The sequence below is a fragment of the Nerophis ophidion genome, linkage group LG11 (assembly GCF_033978795.1).
Source record: "Nerophis ophidion isolate RoL-2023_Sa linkage group LG11, RoL_Noph_v1.0, whole genome shotgun sequence".
Lineage (NCBI taxonomy): Eukaryota > Metazoa > Chordata > Actinopteri > Syngnathiformes > Syngnathidae > Nerophis > Nerophis ophidion.
The window spans coordinates 32,359,127-32,386,619 of NC_084621.1; the positions used below are offsets into that span (position 1 = coordinate 32,359,127).

Here is a 27,493-nt window from a genome sequence, read left to right on the forward strand (position 1 = left end):
TTTACACATTTAAACATCACTATTTATGGTAAAAGGCATAGATAAGGAATTTAAAAAGTATGGAGAAGCATGATGATCAAGGTCAACATCTTTGAATGTAGCGCTCTTTGTCACTGCTTGCCTGTTGCTTGGTAACCCGAAGCTCCCATTAATTGATAGTTTTTCTGATCTTGGTCAAGTGCCTTGACATTTTCTCTTCTTGAGGCTCTCCCACACACTGGCACACATTGGCAATCACTTCACATCCTCTTCCTGATGAATGCCCCCTCATCCCTTGTCTGCAAATGTACACCAGTTTGATTTCAAGAGCAAAGAAAATGTATCCTGACTGATGAATCACAGCTAATGTACCATTTTTTAAATTTTTTTTGCTTATTGCTTTTTTCCAGACGAAGTGCCACCAATACTGGCCGCATCCACCCGAAGTGAAGGATTACGGACACATGCGGTTGAAGTGTCACTCGGAGGAATGTAACCTGGCCTACGTGACGCGGCACTTCACCCTCACGCACATTAAGGTACTGTACAAATTAATTGTTTAAATCAGTATTTTGGGCCTTGTCTTTTGTTATAATAAAGTTCACTCATGAGAATTATTCAGCAATTTAAAATAAGGATCAAAGCTCCCACAATAGTATATTGGAAGTATGTTGTCTAAAAATGACAACGCTGATGCTGATATTTAGAATGGTCGGGGGTGGGGCGGAAGCGTGGTTGACGTGGGGACGTGATTAAGAGGGGAGGAGTATAATTCACCAACTCGAGTATTTCATATATATATGTATATATATTTATATATATATGTATATATATATGTATATATATATATGTATGTACATGTATATATATGTATGTATATGTATATATATATGTATGTATGTATATGTATATATATATATATATATATATATGTGTATATATGTATGTATATGTATATATATGTATGTATGTATATATATATATGTACGTATGTATATATATATATGTATGTATATATATATGTATGTGTATGTATATGTGTATATATATATGTATGTATATGTATTGTCTCAGCACCATCGGGTTTCCATTTTGCGAGGTGACTGGGTTGTGAACGATGCTGTGCTGCGGACGCTTTGTGCTTCGCTAACCGTTCATGGCCGCCGTGTTCAATGGAGAAGTCTGTTCTACAAAATTTACAGGCAACATACCCCTTCCCCTTCGAACTCTCCTGGATAAACTGAAATTCTTGTTTCCAATCGTTCTGGAATTTGCTCGTCGACAGTGTAATATGTTGGGTTGGACTCAATAACCAGGTGACGTGATGAAGTAATGTCTCTTTACTATGGGCTTCAGAACAGACTCCCTAATGCATGTTCCTTGACTGCACTTAAATGTAGAATATGTGTAGAATATATTTACATTCTATTCTATTCAATGTACAGTAGATGGCACTATTGTCCTGTTTAAGAGGGTCACAACATTGCTGATTAAAGTTCTCATGGAGCTGGAGGGGGCGTGGCCTTCCACTCTGCCTGAATTTCGGGAGATTTTCGGGATAAAATTTGTCCTGGGAGGTTTTCGGGAGAGGCGCTGAATTTTGTGAGTCTCCCGTAAAATCCGGGAGGGTTGGCAAGCATGACCTCAGGAGTCGTCGGGGTTTGTTTGTCTCTCTGATCGTCTGTTTTTTAGTTAGCAAAATAACTCAAAAAGTTTTGGGCTGATGTTGATGTAACTTTTAGTAAATGTCACAAACTGTACTAGGAACAATTGAACTGATTTTGGTGGTGATCCGGATAATTACTATGACGGTACCTAGTGTTTACGAGGGTGAACTCCTCAGCGTGTATGCTAGCGAACTCGCCTCCACCTACAGAAACTAAGACAGTGGATGACTGACAAGCAGGTTCACTCTGTTTGTTTCATTCCACTATAGACCAAATGAGCCTCAGTGCTGAGACTGATGCAAAGAGTGAACCCTCTTGCACATGGTATCCGTGGGATGTTAAGTCTTTAAACCAACTATTTGAATTGAAGGCCTTAAAATGTATAACATTGTCCTAAAATCTCATAAAATGTCTTAAATATGATTTTGAAAAATCTGATAAATCTATTTATGTTACTTTTATTTAAAACATGTCTAAACTTCAGTCCTGCTTTTAAATTTTTAAATTTTTGAGGATGCTATATTCTCGGAAACGGAATCAAAGTAGGCTACCTGTGCTGCCCAGTCGGGATTAATTAATTGCACCACCTTGTGTGCTGTGCACGTGCAGTAATGTGTTATTACAAGATAGCACAGAAGCAGAGAAAACTTAGCGAAAGCCCACAGCAAAGTCGAATTACTTGCATAAGATGGGTAAGTGCAAGTTCAACGATGTGTGGCCTAAGAATAATCAATTTAATGCTTGGTAGACATTGTTATTGTTAGTGTAAGTGCAAATACTGAGGAAGTGTTTATCTAGTTTAGTAACACATCATCTTGCGACGGCATGCTTTTCTGCCAGCAGCTGAATCGCTTTTGAATTCGTAATGCAAAACATATTGCCATAGGACACCAATCTTTACGGACTGAAAAACATTAATAATCATATTGCAGTATCTGTAAATTATTAGCCCAGATTTCATGTTCTGTTTGTACACAGCAAGCTAAACAGTGTATGTAGCTCTACTAACAAGCATGATGTGCTGCATGTATCATGATCAATATTATAATGACTTACTCGATGGACAGTTGTCCGTTGGGTCAAGCCAGTTGATTTTGGGTAAATGGAAAAAAGTTTCTACCACTGCAGGGTGGCCTGCAAATCCATTGTTAGTCACCTTCAAGTGCATTATGTGCCTTTGCAGTTTCCAGTTAGCAGTGCTTGCTGCATGCATTTGTCTACATCTTAAACAGTTGGGCTTTTTATAAGGTTGCCATGGTTACAGGATGGGGTGAATTTCAGATTAAACTTGAGCTGAACTTTTGGGTGCAACACCCAGATTTATTGCACACGCAGAACACAAGTGTATTGCATGCTGATTCTTGGTCCCCCTATAGTAGTATGTTAAATGTCATTGAATAACACTGGCTGTCTAATCTTTACATAATAATTTAGTGACATATACAGGCAGTGACTCATACTAAGTGAAACACCTGAAGGCCACAGTGCATTTTCCATTGATGCTCGGAAATGCGGAGGGGTATTCACTCGACTGTGCTTCTGTTTACACCACTTTATCGGATCCGCTGGCCCTCTAATTCCACATTTCGTAGCCGTGTGAGCAAACAATGACAGTTGACATGGCAGTCATGGTTTGCCACCTAGTTGGTGACATATGTCCCATGGCAGAGCTCGCCACGGGACTTTACAAGCAGCCAACGCACGGTCACTTCCGTGTGGTGCTGGCTGCTGCCGTGATGCCCGTGTACACAGCAAGCTTTTTGATGTAGAGGACAGAACACAGGTGTGTTTACATGCTGCGGACTTGGTCATGTAATCTGATCAGACTTTCCATGTTAAATGAGCACTTCAGCGTATCACCACAATGTTCAGCGAGGCATGAAGTATGGATGCGCGCACATGCATGCACAAATACTCCTGTGTGTGTGAGCCCATCTGTTCCCCTGGCGGTGCTGGTTAATCTCTGCATGAAGTCACAGGCCACACGCCCGTTAAAAACACTCAACTCAGCTCTTCTATGTTCCTCTCCAGTCAACCTGTTTTTCTGCCTTCATCCCATCACGGTATCATCATCCGGCACTTCCTGATGTCACCTCAGTGTCACATGGGCCGTCGCTCTGGTTTTTCCAAAGCACCCTCTTGCTCTTTGTTTTGTCACGCAAGCATTATTTTGTCAAATCTTGTCTGGCTGACTGTCTCTGAATCCTGACAAAGTATCAGCCTTGTTTAGTGCCTTCCACACTCCCGGTAAATTCTGCCATTTTACTGTATTGTCTCCCTGTCACTATTTGAACTGTGCAGACAAGGAAGTATCCTCTTTTTGAAAGCTCTATCAGAGCCGTAACAGGGGCCGAGCACTGTCTGTGTGTAAGGATACAGTGGAACTTGGGTTATTTGGTAATCCATTGCGTAAGGTTAAACAAAAAACCTATTGTTAAAAAAAAAAAAAAAATCAATTATTCTCATAAGAAATAATGTAAATTCAAATAATCTGTTCCAGGCACCTAAAAATATAAACGCAAAACACATTCCATAGAGAAAAATTTAAGTTTCACATGCAGAAATTACATGTAAGTAATGAATGAAACAGATAAAAGAGAGTCTTGTTAGCGATAACGGCAAAAATAGTAGGCAGTATCCACACGAACGCAACCTTGATACTCTCCTTGGAGTTCTTTTTTGAATTTAGGAGTGTTTCCCATCGTACCATCCCAAAAATTGAGGCATAAAAAAACTGAGGTCCTGTCATGATCCGTTGCCGGGTCATGTTTTTAGCTGCCCATTTATCACCCTTGTTTGTTTTCTTAGTTGCCATGGGTGCAGAGTTTCATCACCTGCCTCGGATTCGTGGTCGGGACACTCACCTGCTCCCGATCACTAATCTGAGAGCTATTTATTCCTGCCTTGTGCCACAATCTGCCTGGCAGTCCCGCTCGCTTCATGCGACAGTTTGGCTTTTGGTTTCTCCTACTTGCCAATAATAGTCTTTGCTTGTTCCTGCATTAGGCTTTGCTGCAGTTTTCCATGCCAACGGTACGTCGGCCTTTTCGTGTTTTTTGTCCTCGCTTATTGAGAATAAATATGCATCTTACCTGCATGCTGCTTTCCTGCCGTCTTTTCTGCATCTTGGGGACACAACCACCGCAACCATGCGTTCAAGACGTAACAGCACAAAGTTTCCCCACAGAAAGCAACGCCCAGGACTGCAGCATGTAGGAAATGGAGGTATGGACTTGGCGGGTGTTGAAAGTGATGGAGGCGGAAAGCCTTAGTCATTTTCCAGAGGAGAACGAGACGATGTTGGGTCCCGATGATACGCTGATCCTGATTGATACAGTCGTCCTAGGGACCACAACACATTGCAATGCTGTGCGGGTTGATGGAGGCAGAAGCCCTCCTCAGCGGCTTCAACTCACCAGCCAGACTCCACAAATTCCATCCACGGATCAAAACATAGTACAGATAGACTCTCCCCCCTCCCCGCTGCAGTTTGGTAAGCCCATTCATCATGTTCGCAAGCTTTCCTTGTTGTGGGCTGTTAGCCAGGATGCTAACCCGTCACAGCGCAATGACGTCACGCCGCAGGTGCGCTTTAATGACCTCACAAGTTATTAAGTCACTTTTTCCTCAGCCTTGTCTGCAAGGCAGCCTTCACTTGAGGACATTAAGTCAAAGGCTGCTGACAATTGGGACATTTTTATAAGGCTAATGTAACCAGCCAGTCCATGCCTCCCCATATGCAAGCTCCACCCCCTAATAGGCAAGCTCCGCCCCCTACGACTAAAGCTCATACACTTCCTGTTTCAGCAGACCGGCTATCTAAAGCCCACTCACCTTTGGTCTCTGGTCCTACTAAGTCAAAGAGGTTAAACGCCCCTCCGTGTAATGACTGACCGCATCTGGTGTTCGCTTCCTGGGGTGGGGGGTAGTGCTTGTAACTGTGCAGCTGGGGATCCACAGCTCGCTCCATCACCAGCTCTTCCTCATGCAAGGGCGCCTCCTACCTTTACACCAGCAGGGGCGGCATCCACTCTTCAAGCTTCTAAGGACTCTTCGGAGGATTACACTGCTGAATGGATGAACTAGTGGTGTAGGAACGTGCTCATTGAGCTGGAAATGGAGTCCAAGCTCGCTCCAGCCCGCTTCAGCCTAGCTTGCCCAAGCAGCCACGCCCGCTCAAGCTGAGCAGGCCAAAGCAGCTGGCCCCTTTTTGTATTTTTTTTTTAGAAGTGGAGGTCTACGTGGGTACAGCTCAACTTGTCATAAAAGTTAAGATATCATGTTGTAGGTGTATAACATGAAAACCTGTTAAGAATGAATTAACAGCACCCCGCTGGTTGCAACCAAGCAGTGCATTCCATTTTTCATCATTTCAAGAGAACTCTTACTTATCATTTAATACAGGGGTGTATGTTAAGCTCGTTTTTATTAGGGGCCACATCTCAGTTATGGCTGCCCATTTATTACAGTGAATAATTTATGCATATAAATGTATAAGGATTTGCCTCATGATATTACTTCACAGTTGCTAATGCATTTGATTTTTACATTTGATTATATTTTTCAATGAAAATAAAAGTTTTGAATGTATGCAAGATAGTATTTGTTATTACATAATAATAAAGCTGATATACAATTGTATTAAATTTTTTAGTTCTGTCCAATGGTTCTGTAGGAGTCGCTGCCTAGCGGTTCCACTGATACACACGTCACCACAGACAGGCGTGCAAACTTGACAAAGTTTTAATGTTTTTGACAAGATCATTCAAAAATGATTTTCAGCAGGTTGGGGCTTTGCAGTTACTCTCAATTCTTTTTTTGTCCGCTGTTCCCGGCCGCTACTGTTAAAGACAACAGGTGATTAGATAACTCGTACCCCCTGGGAGATCTACTCACCTGTTCAGCTGTGTCTTGCCGTCGGCACTGCCATGCCCCCATCTGATGGTGCTCTGTCCTCAGCTCCATGGACAGAGGCGGTGACCTCCGCTCCTGCAGGCAGCGCCGGCCACACCTCCCTCCACATACCTCCACCGCCAGTTTAGGCCGGGACATCATCCGGCCGCGCCTACTCCCCTGCCCGCATGAGAGCGGGAAAGGAAGTCCGCCGTGACCATATGTCCCCCTGGCCTATGGATCACTCTAAAATGGTAGGGTTGTAAAGCGAGATACCAACCGGTGATCCGCACGTTGGCATCTTTCACGCGGTGGAGCCATTGGAGGGGTTTGTGGTCCAAGCAGAGGCTGAACGTGCGTCCCAGCAGGTAGTACCGGACGGCACCGACCGCCCACCGGATCACGAGGCACTCCCTCTCCACCGTTCTATATTGGGTTTCCCGGTCTGACAGTTTCCTGCTGATGTACAGGACGGGGTGGTCGCTGTCCCCCCCCTCTATTGGGATTAAACAGCTCCCAGCCCTCTGCCGGACGCGTCTGCCTGCAAACAAAATTGGAGGGAAAAATCAGGCATGTGCAGTACCGGCTCCTCACAAAGTGCTTTTCTCACCTTTTCGGGAGGGGAAGGGCCGGGGGAATGGGGAACCTCCGGACCCAGCTCCTCGCTCTCCGCTATCACCGTTATCATGGAGAAAGGCTCTGCCTCCCTCCATTCTTTTAGGAGGTTGAGGTGGTATATTTGTGTTGCCCCGCCCCAGTCAGACCGCTTGACCTCGTAATCCACGTCACCGACTCGTCGCGTGACCACAACGGGTCCTTGCCACTTGGTGAGTAATTTGGAGCTGGACGTTGGGAGTAATACAAGTACTTTCTCTCCCGGTGAAAATTGTCTGAGTTGCGTCCCCTTGTTATACAGGCGTTGTTGACGTTCTTGGGCTCGAAGCAAATCCTCACGTCACAAGTGCCCCAATGTGTGGAGTTTTGCTCTCAAGTCCATGAAGTATTGAAATTCATTTTTACTGGGGCTTGGACCTTCCTCCCAGCTTTCTTTAACTAGGTCCAGCGCCCTGCCCCTGCCGAACAACAGTTCAAATGGGGAAAACCCCGTGGAGGCCTGAGGAACCTCCCGCACTGCAAATAAAAGGGGATCCAACCATTTATGCCAATATGGTTTGTCCTTGTGTACAAACATCTGGATCATTGATTTCAAGGTTCTCTTCAGCCGCTCTTCCAGCCCATCAGTCTGCGGGTGGTAAACGCTGGTGCGAATGGATTTGATCCCGAATAATCCGTACAGCTCCTTTAACGTGCGTGACATAAAGGACGTGCCCTGGTCAGTCAGAATCTCTTTCGGGATTCCGTCTCCGGAGATAACTTAAAACAGCGCCTGCGCGACACTCTTTGCAGAGATGGAGTGCAGCGGTACTGCTCCGCCTGGAAAATAATTTCCCGACAGCTTTTTGGCACCTGTAATTGGGTGATTTCTTCTGTTGTCTGAGTGTCACGACTCACTCTGTATAATCTGTCCCTAATCAATGCAAAGTGAGGGAAACCCCGGGCTATCCCCGGGCGAACCAGCTTTCCATCAATTGATACTTGGTCCCAGCGTGCGCAGAGTGTCATCTCGAGACTGCTCGAGTGGAAAATCATCTATGGGGCGCCATTGGGGAACTAGAGAACTCTTGCGAAGTCCCGCCGAATCCCCTTCCCCCCCTCCCCCGGCAACGTTGGATATCCTTGCGTCGCCGCTGAGAACAGCACGGCTATCCCCTTTCCCTAATGGTCGTGTATGCACCCCTGCGCATTGCTCTACTAACCCGTTAAACTCCGGCCAATTGGCTCCCAAGATTACGGGGTGCGTTAGGCGCGGACTTACAGCCACCTTCACATTATGCTTTTCCCCCTTGAAAAAAATTTCCACCGGCACCCATGTAACCTTTCTCAACGCCCTGGGTCGAACCAGATTTTAGTGAATCATAGACTATTCGCAGCCGAATCCACCATCGCCCGGTGTGTACTACCTTTATCCTTACCGGTACATAATACGTTTCCCCTGGCCCGGGGAAGGGCACTGAAGGGTCGACAACTCTTATCACCTGCCCCACTTCTATGGATGGACATTCCCGCTGCAGGTGTCCGAGCTGCCCACACCTCCAGCACACCTGCCCAGGCATTCGAGGAGCTATTTGCAGGGGACACACAGCGTCGGCAGCGGCCGGGACCTGAGGGGAAGAAAGCCCAATGGGGTTGTTTCACGGCCGCGGCTGGGATCCCTCGGCCGGGAGCGCACGCATCCTGCACGGCGCCGGGATTGGAGGCTTTGCTGCTTCCACAACTTTCTCTTCCCTCCTCCTCCCGCGGTGGACCGCCAGGTGATCCTCTGTCAACACCACTGCCACTGCCAGATCCTGAGGCCGATGGTAGCGCACCCACGCAGACGTCCGCGCCGGGATTACCTCCAAAAGTTCTTCCAAGATTATTTGTTCCAAAATGTCATTGACCTGTCCCGGTTGCAGCCAGCGCGTTGCCAGGTCCCTCAACTGCTGTCCCAGAGCAAAAGGCTGCTCCTCCTGGCCCAGCCGCACTGTCCGCAGCCGGCGCCTGTGGTCCTCCTTCGATCCTCCCGTCCGGTCCTGTACCGCTCCCCTCATGTCCCGGTTATTCACCCAGGACTCTGGTGGCAAGCTGTGTGCCGCTCGCTGCGCCTCTCCAGCTAGCAGCGGCAATAGCCGTACCGCCCACTCCTCTTCCGGCCACTCGCATGCTCCTATTGTCACCTCGAACATGTCCATGAAGTTCTGCGGGTCCTCCGTCTCGCCATCCTATGGCCGCCAATGTTGGCTTCGCCGCCGCAGGTGTTGCCGCTCTGGTCCTCTCCGTCAGCGCTCGCAGTATTTGGCTCTGCTGCGCTATTTGCTCCTGCATAGCCTCAATCTGCCGATAGTTTGAAGTAGAGACCTCGGCTATGAGCTGCCCAAGTACCGCTATTGGGCTCGGTGTAGATATTGTCCTTTTTCTTTTTTCTTGGGCGCCAGATGTAATAGTCGCTGCCTAGTGGTTCCACTGATATACACGTCACCACAGACAGGCGCGCAAAGTTGACAAAGTTTTAATGTTTTTGACAAGATCATTCAAAATACTTTTCAGCAGGTCGTGACTATGCAGTCACTCCCAATCCTTTTTTTTCTCCGCTGTTCCCGGCTGCTACTGTTAAGGACAACAGGTGATAAGATAACTCGTACCACCTGGGAGAGCTAATTACCTGTTCAGTTGTGTCTCGCCATCGGCACTTCCACGCCCCCGTCTGATGGTGCTCTGTCCTCAGCACCATGGACAGAGGCGGTGACCTCCGCTCCTGCAGGCAGCGCTGGCCACCTCCCTCTAGAGGTTCCTTTTTATAATCCGATTAATCACTTTTCAATTTGATTTAACCATGATTAATAACAGATTATACCCGCATAATTCACATTACCTCATGATTTATCACTGACCATATATACACTATATTGCCAAAAGTATTTGGCCACCTGCCTTGACTCACATATGAACTTGAAGTGATATTTCATTCCTAACCCACAAGGTTTAATATGATGTCTGTACACCTTTTGCAGCAATTACAGCTTCATCTCTTCTGGGAAGGCTGTACACAAGGTTGTGGAGTGTGTTTATAGGAATCTTCCACCATTCTTCCAAAATCGCATTGGTGAGAGGTCACACACTGATGTTGGTCGAGGAGGCCTGGCTCTGTCTCCGATCTAATTCATCCCAAAGGTGTTCTATCGGGTTCAGGTCAGGACTCTGCAGGCCAGTCAAGTTCATCCACATCAGACTCTGTCATTCATGTCTTTATGGACCTTGCTTTGTGCACTGGTGCACAGTCATGTGGGAAGAGAAAGTGGCTCACTCCAAATTGTTCCCACAAGGTTGGGAGCATGGAATTGTCCAAAATGTGTTGGTATCCTGGAGCATTCAAAGTTCCTTTCACTGGAATTAGGGGCCACACCCAACTCCTGAATAACAACCCCGCACAGTAATTCCTCCCCCACCAAATTTCACACTCGGCACAATGCAGTCCGAAATGTACCGTTCTCCTGGCAACCTCTAAACCCAAACTCGTCCATCAGATTGCCAGATGGAAATGCGTAAATCGTCACTCAGGAGAACGCGTCTCCACTGCTCTAGAGTCCAGTGGCGAAGTGCTTTACACCACTGCATCCGACACTTTGCATTGGACTTTGTGATGTATGGCTTAGATACAGTTGTTCTGCCATGAAAACCCATTCCATGAAGCTCTCTGCGTACTATACGTGGGCTAATTGGAAGGTCATATGAAGTTTGGAGCTCTGTTGCATGTCGGCGACCTCTTTGCACTATGCGCTTCAGCATCTGCTGACCCCTCTCAGTTAGTTTACGTGGCCTACTACTTCGTGGCTAAGTTGCTGTTGTTCCCAAACTCTTCCATTTTCTTATAATAAAGCCAACAGTTGACTTTGGAATATTTAGGAGCAAGGAAATTTCCTGACTGGATTTGCTGCACATCCTATGACAGTTCAATCATTCAATTAATTATATAGCCCTAAATCACAAGTGTCTCAAAGGGCTGCACAAGCCACAACGACATCCTGCTAAGATCCCACATTAGGGCAAGAAGAAACTCAACCCAATGGGATACAGTGAGAAAATCATGGAGGTTCATGCTGAAAATCACTGAGCTCCTGAGAGCGGCCCATTCTTTCACAAATGTTTGTAGAAACTGTCTCCATGCCTAGGTGCTTGATATTATACACGTGTGGCCGGGCCAAGTGATTAGGACAACTGATTCTGATCATTTGGATGGGTGGCCAAACACTTTTGGCAATATAGTGTAACAACCTGCACTTCGTTAAAGGAACATGTGCAGTCAATATAAACTGTGTGATTAATGCTATATTTATTGTGATTAATTGCTGGAGTGATGATTGCATGATTTGTTGACGTTATTGATAAAATTTTTCTAAACTTTCGCCGGCTTTGACTTTGACACCTCAATACATAGGATGGCACTGTTTTTGACAAGACACCTAAAGGAATTCTGTTGCAGCTTTTAACCCATGTAACACAAATGATTAGATCATAATCGGACATTAACTAGTTTAAGCTTAGGGAATATAATAACATAACATCGATAATGATTTGGTCTTTTTCCAACGTGCTTCAAAAAGTGGCCTTGATGTACATCACATGTTTATGCTATCCGAGATGGAGGAATCAGACCAATCAATTTATTGAACATAATTTTTTACATAAATTTTTTATACTGGTACAAAACTTAACAAAAAAAGTACATAGCCAAATAGTGGTACAAATTGAAAGCACTAATGGAGTTGATGAATACAACATCTGCTCTACAGAGATTCCCTTCCTGTTTGAGTATGTATCAGAGGTTGTAGGATCATTAAACATACTCCAATTATATAATTTTTTCGTGTGGCCATTCAGCGGGGTGAGGAGCGTGCAGTCACACACCTGCAGTACGTGGCATGGCCCGACCACGGTGTACCCGATGACCCTACCGACTTCCTGCTATTCGTCAACTCAGCCAGGGATAGGAGACGAGCCGAAGAGCCTCTCATGGTGCACTGCAGGTGATACTTGTACTAATTGAAACACACCGGCCCGCTGCTGTGAAGCCAGTTTTGTTCACTCATGTGGACATTTGCTCTGCTTTTCTAGCGCCGGGATTGGACGGACAGGTGTTCTGATCACCATGGAGACTGCTCTGACGCTGCTGGATCGGGGGCAGCCGGTGTTCCCACTGGAAATTGTTAAAACACTGAGAGATCAGCGAGCCATGATGATTCAGACCACGGTACTTTTGGAGCGTACACTAGTTTGTATTATATTATATATATTGATTTCCATATTATATATTTTCCATTGGACGTAATGGGTGTAAATTAATGTATTGACCCAATTTAAGTACGAAAAAGTTTAGTTGTTTCATACAGTGTTCATGGTTTGGAGCTTTATACATGAAGACCAGTCAGAGCATTTCCTCCGGTCACTTACACACTCTTTGGTAAACCGAGACGACCAAGAGACAAGTTAGTAGGAGTGTCTTGATACAATATTGATGTCGGTCGTATATATATAATCGTGTGTGTATGTACTGTATGTACATATATGTATATGTATTATATATGTATATTAATGTATATATGTATAAGCGTGTGTGTGTGTATATATACAAACCCCGTTTCCATATGAGTTGGTAATTTGTGTTAGATGTAAATATAAACGGAATACAATGATTTGCAAATCATTTTCAACCCAAATTCATTTGAATATACTACAAACACAACATATGTGATGTTAAAACTCATAAACATTTCTTTTTTTGCAAATAATCATTAACATTACAATTTGATGCCAACAACACGTGACAAAGAAGTTGGGAAAGGTGGCAATAAATACTGATAAAGTTGAGGAATGCTCATCAAACACTTATTTAGAACATCCCACAGGTGTGCAGGCTAATTGGGAACAGGTGGGTGCCATGATTGAGTATAAAAGCAGCTTCCATGAAATGCTAAGTAATTCACAAACAAGGATGGGGCGAGGGTCACCAATTTGTAAGCAAATTGTCGAACAGTTTTAGAACAACATTTCTCATACAGTGGTGAACAGTATGCAAGGAATTTAGGGATTTTACCATCTACGGTCCGTAAAATCATCAAAAGGTTCAGAAAATCTGGAGAAATCACTGCACGTAAGCAATGATATTACTGACATTTGATCCTTCAGGCGGTACTGCATCAAAAACCGACATCCGTGTATAAAGCATATCACCACATGGGCTCAGGAACACTTCATAAAACCACTGTCAGTAACTACAGTTGGTCGCTACATCTGTAAGTGCAAGTTAAAACTCTACTATGCAAAGCGAAAGCTATTTATCAATAACACCCAGGAATGCCGCCGTCTTCGCTTGGCCTGAGCTCATCTAAGATGGACTGATGCAAAGTGGAGGAGTGTTTTGTGGTTTGACGAGTCCACATTTAAAATTATGATGGAAACTGTGGACGTAGTGTCTTCTGGAACAAAGACGAAAATAACCATCCGGATTGTTATAGGCGCAAAGTTCAAAAGCCAGCATTTGTGATGGTATGGAGGTGTATTAGTTCCCAAAGCATGGGTAAATTACACATCCCTGAAGGCCCCATTAATGCTGAATGGTCCATACAGGTTTTGGAGCAAGATATGTTGTCATCCAAGCAACGTTATCATGGACGCCCCTGCTTATTTCCGCAAAACAATGCCAAACCACGTGTTACAACAGCTTGGCTTCGTAGTAAAAGAGTGCGGGTACTTTCCTGGCCCGCCTGCAGTCCAGAAATGTTTCCCATCGAAAATATGTGGCGCATTATAAAGCGTAAAATACGACAACAAGACCCCGGACTGTTGAACAACTTAAGCTGCACATCAAGCAAGAATGGTAAAGAATTCCACTTTCAAAGCTTCAACAATTAGTTTCCTCAGTTCCCAAACGTTTATTAAGTGTTGTTAAAAGAAAAGGTGATGTAATACAGTGGTGAACATGCCCTTTCCCAACTACTTTGGCACATGTTGCAGCCATGAAATTATAAGTTAATTATTATTTGAAAAAAAAAAAAAAGTTAGATTTTTAACATCAAATATCTTGTCTTTGTAGTGCATTAAATTGAACATGGGTTGAAAAGGATTTGCAAATCATTGTATTCCGTTTATATTTACATCCAACACAATTTCCCAACTCATATATATACGGGGTTTGTGTTTGTGTGTGTGTGTGTATATATGTATATATATATATATATATACATATATATATATATATATATATATATATAAATATATATATATATATATATATATATATATATACATACATACATTGGGGCAAAAAAGTATTCAGCCACTGATTGTGCAAGTTCTCCCACTTAAAATGATGACAGAAGTCTGTAATTTTTATCATAGGTACACTTCAACTGTGAGAGACAGAATGTGAAAAATGAATCCAGGAATTCACATTGTAGGAATTTTAAAGAACTTATTTGTAAATTACGGTGGAAAATAAGTATTTGGCCAATAACAAAAATAACAGAGGTCAAACGATTACTATAGGTCTTCACCAGGTTTGCTCACACAGTAGCTGGTATTTTGGCCCATTCCTCTATGCAGATCTTCTCGAAAGCAGTGATGTTTTGGGGTTGTTGCCGAGCAACACAGACTTTCAACTCCCTCCACAGATTTTCTATGGGGTTGAGGTCTGGAGACTGGCTAGGCCACTCCAGGACTTTCAAATGCTTCTTACGGAGCGGAGCCACTCCTTTGTTGCCCAGGCGGTGTATTTAGGATCATTGTCATGCTGGAAGACCCAGCCACGTTTCATCTTCAAAGCTCTAACTGATGGAAGGAGGTTTTGGCTCAAAATCTCACGATACATGGCCCCATTCATTCTTTCCTTAACACGGATCAGTCATCCTATCCCCTTAGTAGAAAAACAGCCCCAAAGCATGATGTTTCCACCCCCATGCTTCACAGTAGGTGTGGTGTTCTTGGGATGCAACTCAGTATTCTTCTTTCTCCAAACACGACGAGTTGAGTTTATACCAAAAAGTTCTATTTTGGTTTCATCTGACTACATGACATTCTCCCAATCCTCTGCTGTATCATCCATGTGCTCTCTGGCAAACTTCAGATGGGCCTGGAGATGCACTGGCTTAAGCATGGGGACACGTCTGGCACTGCATGATTTGATTCCCTGTCGACGTAGTGTGTTACTGACGGTAACCTTTGTTACTTTGGTCCCAGCTCTCTGCAGGTCATTCACCAGGTGTGGTTCTGGGATTTTTGCTCACCGTTCTCATGATCATTTTGACCCCACGGGATGAGATCTTGCATGGAGCCCCAGATCGAGGGAGATTATCAGTGGTCTTGTATGTCTTCCATTTTCTGATGATTGCTCCCACCAAGCTGCTTGCCTATTGTAGATTCACTCTTCCCAGTCGGGTGCAGGTCTCCAATTATTTTCCTGGTTTCCTTTGACAGCTCTTTGGTCTTGGTCATAGTGGAGTTTGAAGTCTGACTGTTTGAGGCTGTAGACAGGTGTCTTTCATACAGATAACGAGTTCAAACAGGTTCCATTAATACAGGTAACGAGTGGAGGACAGAAGAGCTTCTTAAAGAAGAAGTTACAGGTCTGTGAGAGCCAGAGATCTTCCTTGTTTGAAATGACCAAATACTTATTTCCACCATAATTTACAAATACATTCTTCAAAATTCCTACAATGTGAATTCGTGGATTTTTTTTTTCCCACATTCTGTCTCTCACAGTAGAAGTGTACCTATGATGAAAATTACAGACCTCTGTCATCATTTTAAGTGGGAGAACTTGCACAATCGGTGGCTGAATAAATACTTTTTTACCCTACTGTATATATATGTATATCAATCAAGCAATGTTTACTTATATAGCCCTAAATCACTAGTGTCTCAAAGGGCTGCACAAACCACAACACAAACCACTACGACATCCTCGGTAGGCCGACATAAGGGCAAGGAAAACTCACATATATATATATATATATATATATATATATATATATATATATATATATATATATATATATATATATATATATATATATATGTATATGTATATATATATATATATATATGTATATATATATATATATATATATATGTATATATATATATATACACATATATATATATATATATACACATATATATATATATATATACACACACATATATATATATTTATATATATATATATATATATATATATATATATATATATATATATATATATATATATACACAAACCCCGTTTCCATATGAGTTGGGAAATTGTGTTAGATGTAAATATAAACGGAATACAATGATTTGCTAATCATTTTCAACCCATATTCAGTTGAATATGCTACAAAGACAACATATTTGTTTTTCAAACTGATAAACATTTCTTTTTTTTCAAATAATCATTAACTTTAGAAAAGTGGCAATAAACACTGACTTGAGGAATGCTCATCCAACACTTATTTGGAACATCCCACAGGTGTGCAGGCTAATTGGGAACAGGTGGGTGCCATGATTGGGTACAAAACAGCTTCCCAAAAAATGCTCGCTCTTTCACAAGAAAGGATGGGGCGAAGTACACCCCTTTGTCCACAACTGCGTGAGCAAATAGTCAAACAGTTTAAGAACAACGTTTCTCAAATTGCAACTGCAAGAAATTTAGGGATTTCAACATCTACGGTCCATGATATCAACAAAAGGTTCACAGAATCTGGAGAAATCACTCCACATAAGCGGCATGGCCGGAAACCAATATTGAATGACCGTGACCTTCGATCCCTCGGACGGCACTGTATCAAAAACCGACATCAATCTCTAAAGGATATCACCACATGGGCTCAGGAACACTTCAGAAAATCACTGTCACTAAATACAGTTTGTCGCTACATCTGAAAGTGCAAGTTAAAGCTCTACTATGCAAAGCGAAAGCCATTTATCAACAACATACAGAAACGCCGCTGGTTTCTCTGGGCCCGAGATCATATAAGATGGACTGATGCAAAGTGGAAAAGTGGTCTGTGGTCTGACGAGTCCACATTTCAAATTGGTTTTGGAAATATTCGACATTGTGTCATCCGGACCAAAGGGGAAGCAAACCATTCAGACTGTTATTGACGCAAAATTCAAAAGCCAGCATCTGTGATGGTACGGGGGTGCATTAGTGCCCAAGACATGGGTAACTTACACATCTGTGAAGACACCATCAATGGTGAAAGGTACATACAGGTTTTGGAACAACATATGCTGCCATCTAAGCGCTGTCTTTTTATGGACGCCCCTGCTTATTTCAGCAAGACAATGCCAAGCCACATTCAGCACGTGTTACAACAGCGTGGCTTTGTAAAAAAAGAGTGGGGGTACTTTCCTGGCCCGCCTGCAGTCCAGACCTGTCTCCCATCGAAAATGTGTGGCGCATTATGAAGCGAAAAAATACGACAGCGGAGACCCCGGACTGTTGAACAACTGAAACTCTACATAAAAACGAATTCCACTTTCAAAGGTTCAACAATTAGTTTCCTCAGTTCCCAAACGTTTATTGAGTGTTGTTAAAAGAAAAGGTGATGTAACACAGTAGTGAACATGCCCTTTCCCAACTACTTTGGCACGTGTTGCAGCCATGAAATTCTAAGTTAATTATTATTTGCAAAAAAAAATGTAGTTTATGAGTTTGAACATCAAATATCTTGCCTTTGTATTGCATTCAATTGAATATGGGTTGAAAAGGATTTGCAAATCATTGTATTCCGTTTATATTTACATCTGACACAATTTCTCAACTCATATGGAAATCGGGTTTGTATGTATGTGTATATATATATATATATATATATATACATATATATATATATATATATATATATCTATCAAACAAAGGGGTAATAAAGTTAAAGTAGGGACGACGTGGCGCAGTGGGAGAGTTGCCGTGCGCAACCCGAGGGTCCCTGGTTCAATCCCCACCTAGTACCAACCTCGTCACGTCCGTTGTGTCCTGAGCAAGACACTTCACCCTTGCTCCTGATGGTTACTGGTTAGCGCCTTGCATGGCAGCTCCCTCCATCAGTGTGTGAATGGGTAAATGTGGAAGCAGTGTCAAAGCGCTTTGAGTACCTTGAAGGTAGAAAAGCGCTATACAAGTACAACCCATTTATCATTTATTTAAGTACCAATGATTGTCACACACACACTAGGTGTGGTGAAATTTGTTCTCTGCATTTGACCCATCCCCTTGATCTCCCCCTGGGGGGTGAGGGGAGCAGTTAGCAGCAGCGGTGGCTGCGCCCGGGAATCATTTTGGTGATTTAACCCCCAATTCCAACCCTTGATGCTGAGTGCCAAGCAGGGAGGTAATGGGCCCCATTTTTATAGTCTTTGTTATGACTCGGCCGGGGTTTGAACTCACAACCTACCAATCTCAGGGCGGACACTTAAAACACGAGGCCACTGAGTAGGTAGAAAAAGTTTACAGCACCTGGTATTCCCAAGCGGTCTCCCATCAAAGTACTAATGGATCGACAATCTCTTCATTATCAAAACCACACAACAACGGCAAGGTCAACTGTCAACACGCATACACACATTTTGCTACAATAAAACATTTTTAAAAGTTTAAAATAATAATTTTTACCTTAGACAAGGCAGAGAGAGGAGGGGACGGGGAGTAGGGGCGGTTTGTTTATGCTCTGTCTTCTTTTCCGGGGTTTTACTCTCTCCACTAAGTTTTAGTCTACAGCGATTCCCTTTTTCTTTCTATGCTGGTTTGTTGGCTTTTTCAACACAAATTGAGTAAGCAAAACTTGGTGAATGGCGAAAAAAGGAACGCACGCTGAACCACTGAGAAGTGGCTCCTGAGTAATGGACTGCGTAAGCAGAATGTGACATAGGGTTTGGCCTGGGTAAATAACAAATTTTGCTCAACGATATATTGACCTGCAAATTATTGTCGATAAACCATATTATTGCCATAATTTTTTGAGACTAAATTAACAATTGATGTAATAATACATAATAATAATAATGCATGTATATACTTTGAAATGCAATACACTTGTATACATCCTGTATTTTAACATTGTAACTGGAATGAAATTGTTTGAATCTCCAAGTTGAATAATACAAGCAAATAAGAATAAAATAAACTTTGTCGTTAGCAAAATTTTGCACTTGAATAAAAATGACAACCAAAATAAATATAATATCTTAAGGGGGAGATGGGGAGAAGGGTGTCAAATATACACAACCATAACAGTAGATAAACAGCTAAATAAACTATTTACAAACAAAATTGCACTTCAATATTGAACATGTAGGTAGAGTTGTACATTAACAGACAATCAAGTTATGACCTTCTTAAACCAAAGTGCAAAGTAACAATATCAACACTACAGTTTAAACAGATGTATTTAGGTCATATGCAAAACAAAATTAAGTTTGGCAGAATTCGAGTGAGGAACACCGACATGACATGACATGACAACTTGACAGCACTTTTTGCTAGTTCTGTAACAGTATTAAATAGCAGCATGTATTTGGAGATGTATTTAACCACATTTTGTGAGCGTGTACCATTTTGCACTGTTTTGTTCACACTGACCTGGCTTGTAGTACACATTTGGCAAACTGTCTTCTCTGTGTTGATAGTCTCATCTTGTTCCAAAGGTTTCAACTGAAATATTCCCACGTTGGTGTGGTGGCATTTGGTTTGGTGACCATTTTTTCCAAGTTAGCTGCTATATGCTAACTAGTTGCACTGTGAGGGTAGTGGCGCAGCGTCGCTGCACAGAGAGTCAAAGACACTGATACACACACAAGATAAATAACCTCCTTCTTTTCATTCCGTTATGGTACAAATGCACATAGCCGCTAAATGTGGCGAAAAGCGTGAATGCTGCTGAAGCATGCATATGGCGATTTATTGACACTGGAAAACTTGTACGTAGGGGGCTGCGCCTCTCCTAAATAGCCACGCGCCGTGTATACCCTACTGCACAGGAAGTGATGTTATTAAAATGACAACGCCCTAAGGCTTCCAGCAGCTCACAAAATGAACGAATGAAGCGTTGGTACACAGAGACATGGTTTACACATTTGGCGCAATCTAAATGTTTGTAAACCGAAAAGTTTGCAAATAGAGGGTATCATTAATTGAAGTTCTTCTGTCAAAATGGCAACTCTTACCAGTTGCCGTCATGAAAACTTTAGTCTACTGCTCATTTGAAACATTCAAAACGGTTGTCAAGGCAAGGGAGGCTTTATATGAGAGTTTCTATGCCTGCCAGAAAGCAGCTTTTAATGTGCTGCTTCAACCATTATCACCCTTATTATTGAAAGGTGATCCACTCCCTTGAGCTTCTCCTTGCTGATATATATTATGCAAATGAATGCTTCTAAAAACACTTTCCATCACTATTGTTGTGGAAAACTCCCACAGTAAAAAAGACTCCCAGGAGGCGGATAAAGACATTGAATTAACCGAGTCATCAATTCAAGTATTAAATTATCACTAGATAAGCATTCTAATTATTTTAATAAGGAGACTAGTTTCTTTTTTATTGCCGTCACTGAATCAATTGGTTTATGATCGAACCAGGAAATGTCTAGCGCTGTGTGTGTGTTCATTCTAAGAAATAATGAAGAATGAATATTTGAACACAAATAATTTTGAATGTGTTTTAATAATTGACTGGCTTCCGTTCGTTTTGGGTTTGTCTGAATTTTCCACAGCTTAAATGTCCCATATTATAGTATATTTCAACTGTTTTAGCGACATCTCATATAGTGTATTGGAAGTGTAACGTCCAAAAGCATCTAGCATCGGTGCTGAAATTTAGACCGTTAAAACATACTTTTAATAAGCCCTACTGTCAACTCGCCATTTTGTGTGTATGTATCTTTATTGCTAATGAGCTGTGTTTGTCCATGCTTGTCTCAGCAACATTGTGCACGCTTTTAACTTTTTTTTTTTTAAAACATCTACCACTATAACACTACACTTGGTCAATGTAATACAGGCCATATATCACATAAAACCACATAACAATAAGGAGCTAAGCATTGAAATACAGTGCTAACAATACACTCACATTTTGACAGCATCACGATGCTGTCAAAATTATTTTTTATTTTAAATCATTTTTTATTTTAAAGAGGACCTATTATGCAAATCCAAGTTTTTTTTACCTGTTGGCACTTGTTTTTGTGTGTTTGGGATCCGCGTAACTCCATAACTCCCAAAAATGTTAAATTCAAACCATGTAGACGTGGCAGAGATATTTGTAAAACAGTTCTGGCTTGTACATGTACACTGTTGTCATTCCTAATACAAAGTAAAGTACAGTTCTAACTTATATCTGTTAGTAGACGCCATGTAAAAGTGCTAAAATCTACAACATGGCTGACAGGGAGAAGACACAGTCAAAGGAGGGTTAAGCTGGTGGAGGGCTTCGGTAAATAAATACAATAGGACCGCCCACAAACCGTCGCATCCTGAAGAGGCGGTCAGAAAGCGGCTTTAAGATGGTCTGTTAAACATAATCTTTGCAAAATATGGACCAAAGCACCACCATTACATGTCATTTTAAATGTACAAAAAAACTTAAATATGTAAAGTGAAGCCTGTTTTGTTGTTGTGGGCGTGTATACAGTAGGGATTAGTGTTTTGGTACCAGTACCAAAAAGTATATCAATACTTTTCGATTATTTTTTTGAAATAATGGGGACCAAAAAAATAGCATTATTGGCTTTATTTTAACAAAAAAACCTTACAGTGCATTAAACATCTGTTTCTTATTGCAAGTTTGTTTTAAATAAAATAGTGAACATACAAGACAACTCGTCTTTTAGTAGTAGGTAGCAAACAAAGGCTCCTAATTTTGCTGCTGACGTATGCAGTTACATATTGTGTCATTTTCCATTCTGTTAGTTTGTCAAAATTATTAAGGACAAGAGGTAGAAAATGAATTTATAATCTACTTGTTCATTTACTGTTAACATTAGGGCTGCGAATCTTTGGGTGTCCCACGATTCGATTCAATATCGATTCTTGGGGTCACGATTCGATTATACAAACCCTTATGAGTTGGGAAATTGTGTTAGATGCAAATATAAATGGAATACAATGATTTGCAAATCATTTTCAACCCATATTCAGTTGAATATGCTACAAAGACAACATATTAGATGTTAACTGATAAACTTTTTTTTTTTTTGCAAATAATCATTAACTTTAGAATTTGATGCCAATAAATTCTGATAAAGTTGAGGAATGCTCATCAAACAATTATATGGAACATCCCACAGGTGGCAGGCTAATTGGGAACAGTTGGGTGCCATGATTGGGTATAAAAGCAGCTTCCATGAAATGCTAAGTCATTCACAAACAAGGATGGGGCGAGGGTCACCAATTTGTAAGCAAATTGTCGAACAGTTTTAGAACAACATTTCTCAATGAGCTATTGCAAGGAATTTAGGGATGTTACCATCTACTGTCGGTAAAATCATCAAAAGGTTCAGAAAATCTGGAGAAATCACTGCACGTAAGCGATGATGTTACGAACCTTTGAACCCTCAGGCGGTACTGCATCAAAAACCGATATCAGTGTGTAAAAGATATCACCACATGGGCTCAGGAACACTTCATAAAACCACTGTCAGTAACTACAGTTGGTCGCTACATCTGTAAGTGCAAGTTAAAACTCTACTATGCAAAGCGAAAGCCATTTATCAACAACACCAAGGAACGCCGCCGGCTTTGCTGGGCCCGAGCTCATCTAAGATGGACTGATGCAAAGTGGAGGAGTGTTCTGTGGTCTGAACGAGTTCACATTTCAAATTATATTTGGAAACTGTAGACGTGGTGTCCTCCGGAACAAAGAGGAAAATAACCATCCGGATTGTTATAGGCGCAAAGTTCAAAAGCCAGCATCTGTGATGGTATTGGGGTGTATTAGTGCCCAAGGCATGGGTAACTTACACATCTGTGAAGGCACCATTACTGCTGAAGGGTCCATACAGGTTTTGGAGCGACATATGTTGTCATCCAAGCGACGTTATCATGGACGCTCCTGCTTATTTCAGCAAAACAATGCCAAGCCACGTGTTACAACAGTGTGCATTCGTATTAAAAAAATGTTTTGCTGGCTTTCCTGGCCCGCCTGCAGTCCAGACATGTCTCTCATCGAAAATGTGTGGCGCATTATGAAGCCGGACTGTTGAACAACTTAAGCTGTACAAGCAAGAATGGTAAAGAATTCCACTTTCAAAGCTTCAACAAAGAGTTTCCTCAGTTCCCAAACATTTATTGAGTGTTGTTAAAAGAAAATGTGATGTAACACAGTGGTGAACATGCCCTTTTCCAACTACTTTGCCACATGTTGCAGCCATGAAATTCTAAGTTAATTATTATTTGCAAAAATAAATTAAGTTTATGAGTTGGAACATCAAATATCCTGTCTTTGTAGTGCATTCAACTGAATATGGGTTGAAAAGGATTTGCAAATCATTGTATTCCATTTATATTTACATCTAACACAATTTCCCAACTCATATGGAAACGAGGTTTGTATATCGATTTTTTTCGATTCAAAGCGATTCCCGATTCAAAAACGATATTTTTCCAATTCAAAATGTTTCTGTATTCATTCAATACATAGGATTTCAGCAGGATCTACCCCAGTCCGCTGACATGCTAGCAGAGCAGTAGATTTTTTTAAAAAGCTTTTATAATTGTAAAGGACAATGTTTTATCAACTGATTGTAACAATGTAAATTTGTTTTAACCATTAAACGAACCAAAAATATGACTTATTTTATCTTTGTGAAAACATTGGACAGAGTGTGTTGTCAAGCTTATGAGATGCGATGGAAGTGTAAGCCACTGCGAGCGACACTATTGTTCTTTTTTTTTTCTTTTTTCTTTTTTTTTAATAAATGTCTAATGATAATGTCAATGAGGGATTTTTAATCACTACTATGCTAAAATTATAACTAATGTTGATACTGTTGTTGATAATAATTTTTGTTGCACTACTTTTGGTTTGTTCTGTGTCATGTTTGTGTCTCCTTTCAATTGCTCTGTTTATTGCAGTTCTGAGTGTTGCTGGGTCAGGTTTGGTTTTGGAATTGGTTTGCGTTGTTATGGTATTTTTGTGTATTGTTTTGTTGGATTGATTAAAAAAAATAAAAATTAAAAAACATTTTAAAAATAAGAATCGATTCTGGATCGCACAACATGACAATCGCGATTCGTATTCGAATCGATTTTTTCTCACACCCCTAGTTAATATCTAGTTACTTTCTGTTTTAACATGTTCTGTCTACACTTTCGTTAAAATGTAATAATCACTCTTTCTCCTGTTGTGTGATATTTTACATTAGTTTTGGATGATACCACAAATTTGGGTATCAATCCGATACCAAGTAGTTACAGGATTGTACATTGGTCACATTCAAAGTACTAATGTATCCAGCGACGTACTTCCTAAGTTTATAAACTTTAAAAAAACGAAAGAAGATTTTGTAATGCTAAACATTTTTGAAGTAATCATAGTAGTATCGAATAGATATGCTCTTGTACTTTGTATCATTACAGTGGATGTTGGGTGTAGTGAAGCAGGTTTAGCTATTCCTCGTCCTGTCACTATGAGGGCGAGGATTAGTTGGTTTTTAGGTCATCTTAATGCATTCAAAAGGACGTTTTTAAACCTTTAACCTGTTTTGAAAAAGTTTCATTATAATTATTATCCCAAATAATACATTGCAAGAATCGGTTTCAACTGACAATTGTGATGTCACTCGTGGTGCAGTGTATGGCCAACTCCGTTTCAAAGTTGGCCCAAAATTGCTATCTGCCTTCACGCGAGGGGCTTTTGAACTATCATTTAGGAGATCTTCTGGCCATACTCTCTCTGATTGGTCAAAAGCCCCCCACGTGACTACAGGGCGCCATTTTGAGGCCAACTTTGAAACCGAGTTGCCCATACTGTCTCTATACACGACTCTGACAAGTGGTACATGTAGCACAGTTTGAGAGTCACTGCACTAAAGAGAAGCTAGCTGGCAGCTCATTCAAGCAAAACGCATTAAAAGTTTTTGACGACAACAATGGAGTGTGTTTAAACATATTGCTGCTGAGTCTCCTGTGTCTTAATGTCTCCTTTTGCTCTGTTCCAGTGCCAGTACCAGTTTGTTTGTGAGGCCATCCTGCGAGTCTACAAAGAAAAGCGAGGGGCATCTACGACCTCGTAGACCCAAAATCAGAAAACAGCACCGGAGGAAATTGAGCCTCATAACTTCCACTCAAACGACTCCCACTGAGGGGGCTGACAAGCACCACAAGAGATTAACCTCTGTCGTGCCTGCGGGGCCCCTGGCACAGTCTGTATGAGAATGATGTAGCGTCCAAAGCACAGCTGGATGTGAGCTATGTAGCCAAGATCAAATAGGACATTTTGAATCGTTACACTGGTCTGCCTTATTAGATTCTGCAACAAGCTTGTACAGTACAGGAGATGACAAACAAACAAGATGGAAGCTTCTAAGCTCAGAAATTAACTTGTTAAAAGTGTGTAACGCAACAGACAGAAGAGGGGATTGTTCTAATATAATATGTAGGTTAAGTGTGTGTTTTGGTAGAACTACAGAAGATGCTGTGTGGGTTACTGTGGCGCGGCAGCCCCTTTTCATTTAAATTATTCTCATAATAAAATCAACACTAATTTGTACACCTTCCTCTACTCTTGTATTAATGGTACATTAGAAGGAACTCTCTTCTAAACTAATCATTATACTGACATCAAGTCTCAGTCCACCATGTTCTTGGTAGGACTAAAAAGTACCTGCTTAAGTCGATGTCGACACACATGGTTGACTGCTTTTGCTGACATAAAAATGTTATGCTGGCAAAAGCGGTCGACCCTTTAAGACCCAGAGGGCTTATTTTTATAAGAAAGGGTTTGTTCTTCATGCATGCGCAAAAAAATTTGCTTCACATCAAAATTGCTATTTTAATTTAGTCAGACTCCAAATATATTCATAGTTTTCATGAATCGGTTTTCATAAATAAATAAAATCTTTTTTTTGCAAATTATATATTTTTTAAATATCAATTTTCAGATTAAAATGATAAAATAATTATTTTTAATATTAACAATGTTGCTTTAATTTTTATGACTTTTCAATTATTTTGTCAGTTTTCTATCTAAGTATTGTAAAGCTGGGATGGGTTGATGGGTTTGGAGTTGAGGTTGACATTTTTTTTTTTTTTATCAGATTGATTAACATTCTGTAATTTTTGGCAAAGTTTTTTTAGATACATTTCTAAAAATGTGTTTTTTAGGCAACACTGCGCATATAATTTGTACGCCAGAAGCCAAGAGGAGCCTTGTAATCTGTTTTGAAATGTTTTTTTATTATAATTTACTGTATATACCAAATATATTACGAGAATCGGGTTGAATAGATTTATATCGTCACCCCAAGAATTGATATCAAATCGTGATGTGCCCAAAAATACCCACTTCTAGTTTGTATGTTGGCATATGATGCATTGTTTACTTATGTCACGGTTTGGTGAGCGTTGCTTGCAGCATGACCGTAAGGATGCAGAGAATAGCAGGCGGAATGCAGATAAAACTAATTTAACTGTTACAGGACGCAGGGAACAATTAATTCAGCACACCAAGCAACAGTCTACAAACTAAAATGATCCAGCCCTAAAAAAGGGACCCAGGTGGAGCTAAATAGAACTAATTAATAAGAATCAGGTGTGCTGGCAGGACATGAAACAAAGTAAATGTGCTTCAAAAACACAGCGACCAAACAGGAAATACTGACAATCCAAGAGCACTAGGACGAGCAGTGATTCAAAACAAGTACAAACAAGGAATAAACATGCTGCACAGGAATTAAAACACCAAACTTAGGACTAAACTGTCAGTAACAGGCCTGATAGTAGCCCCCTTTCCTATAACGGATACCAAACGTTTTGAGTTCAACAGAAAGTCCAAAACCGAGGAAGGGTGGAGGGAGGAATGGCGGAGAGTCGCCAAACTGCATCACCGCCTCAAAGGGTGGTGGGCGGAACACTACTGCAGCTGGCCTAGGTCCCAGGTGCTGTTGCTGTTGGCGCAGAGGATGCCCATGGACTAGCAGCCACTGTTGCATCCGACGAGGAGGAGGAAGACAAATGCCAGACATACGCTTTTGTAGCAGAAATTGAGCGTCAGAATGGGGCTTCTGAAGCAGGCGAGGACGGCGAGCGCCAGGCGTGCGCTTCTGCAGCGGACCCTCTGGAATTGCGGGTGGCTGCGACGGCAGACCCGCTGGAGTTGCGGGTG

The 27,493-nt window shown here is 41.6% G+C and overlaps 1 protein-coding gene across 6 annotated transcripts in view; it reads left to right on the plus strand.

Moving 5' to 3' along the window:
* The window catches only part of ptpn3 (protein tyrosine phosphatase non-receptor type 3), a 92,811-nt gene extending 66,932 nt beyond the window's left edge, over positions 1-25,879 (plus strand). For 5 of the 6 annotated variants that reach the window (XM_061915650.1, XM_061915649.1, XM_061915653.1 and 2 more), the window contains 4 exons: positions 390-518; positions 12,018-12,163; positions 12,252-12,387; positions 25,329-25,879. In XM_061915650.1, coding sequence (XP_061771634.1) covers positions 390-518; positions 12,018-12,163; positions 12,252-12,387; positions 25,329-25,403 — 486 coding nt within the window. In that variant the 3' untranslated portion in view covers positions 25,404-25,879. The remainder of the gene's footprint in view (positions 1-389; positions 519-12,017; positions 12,164-12,251; positions 12,388-25,328) is intronic. The other variant, XM_061915652.1, reaches the window with a different exon arrangement.
* Positions 25,880-27,493: the final 1,614 nt, after the last annotated feature.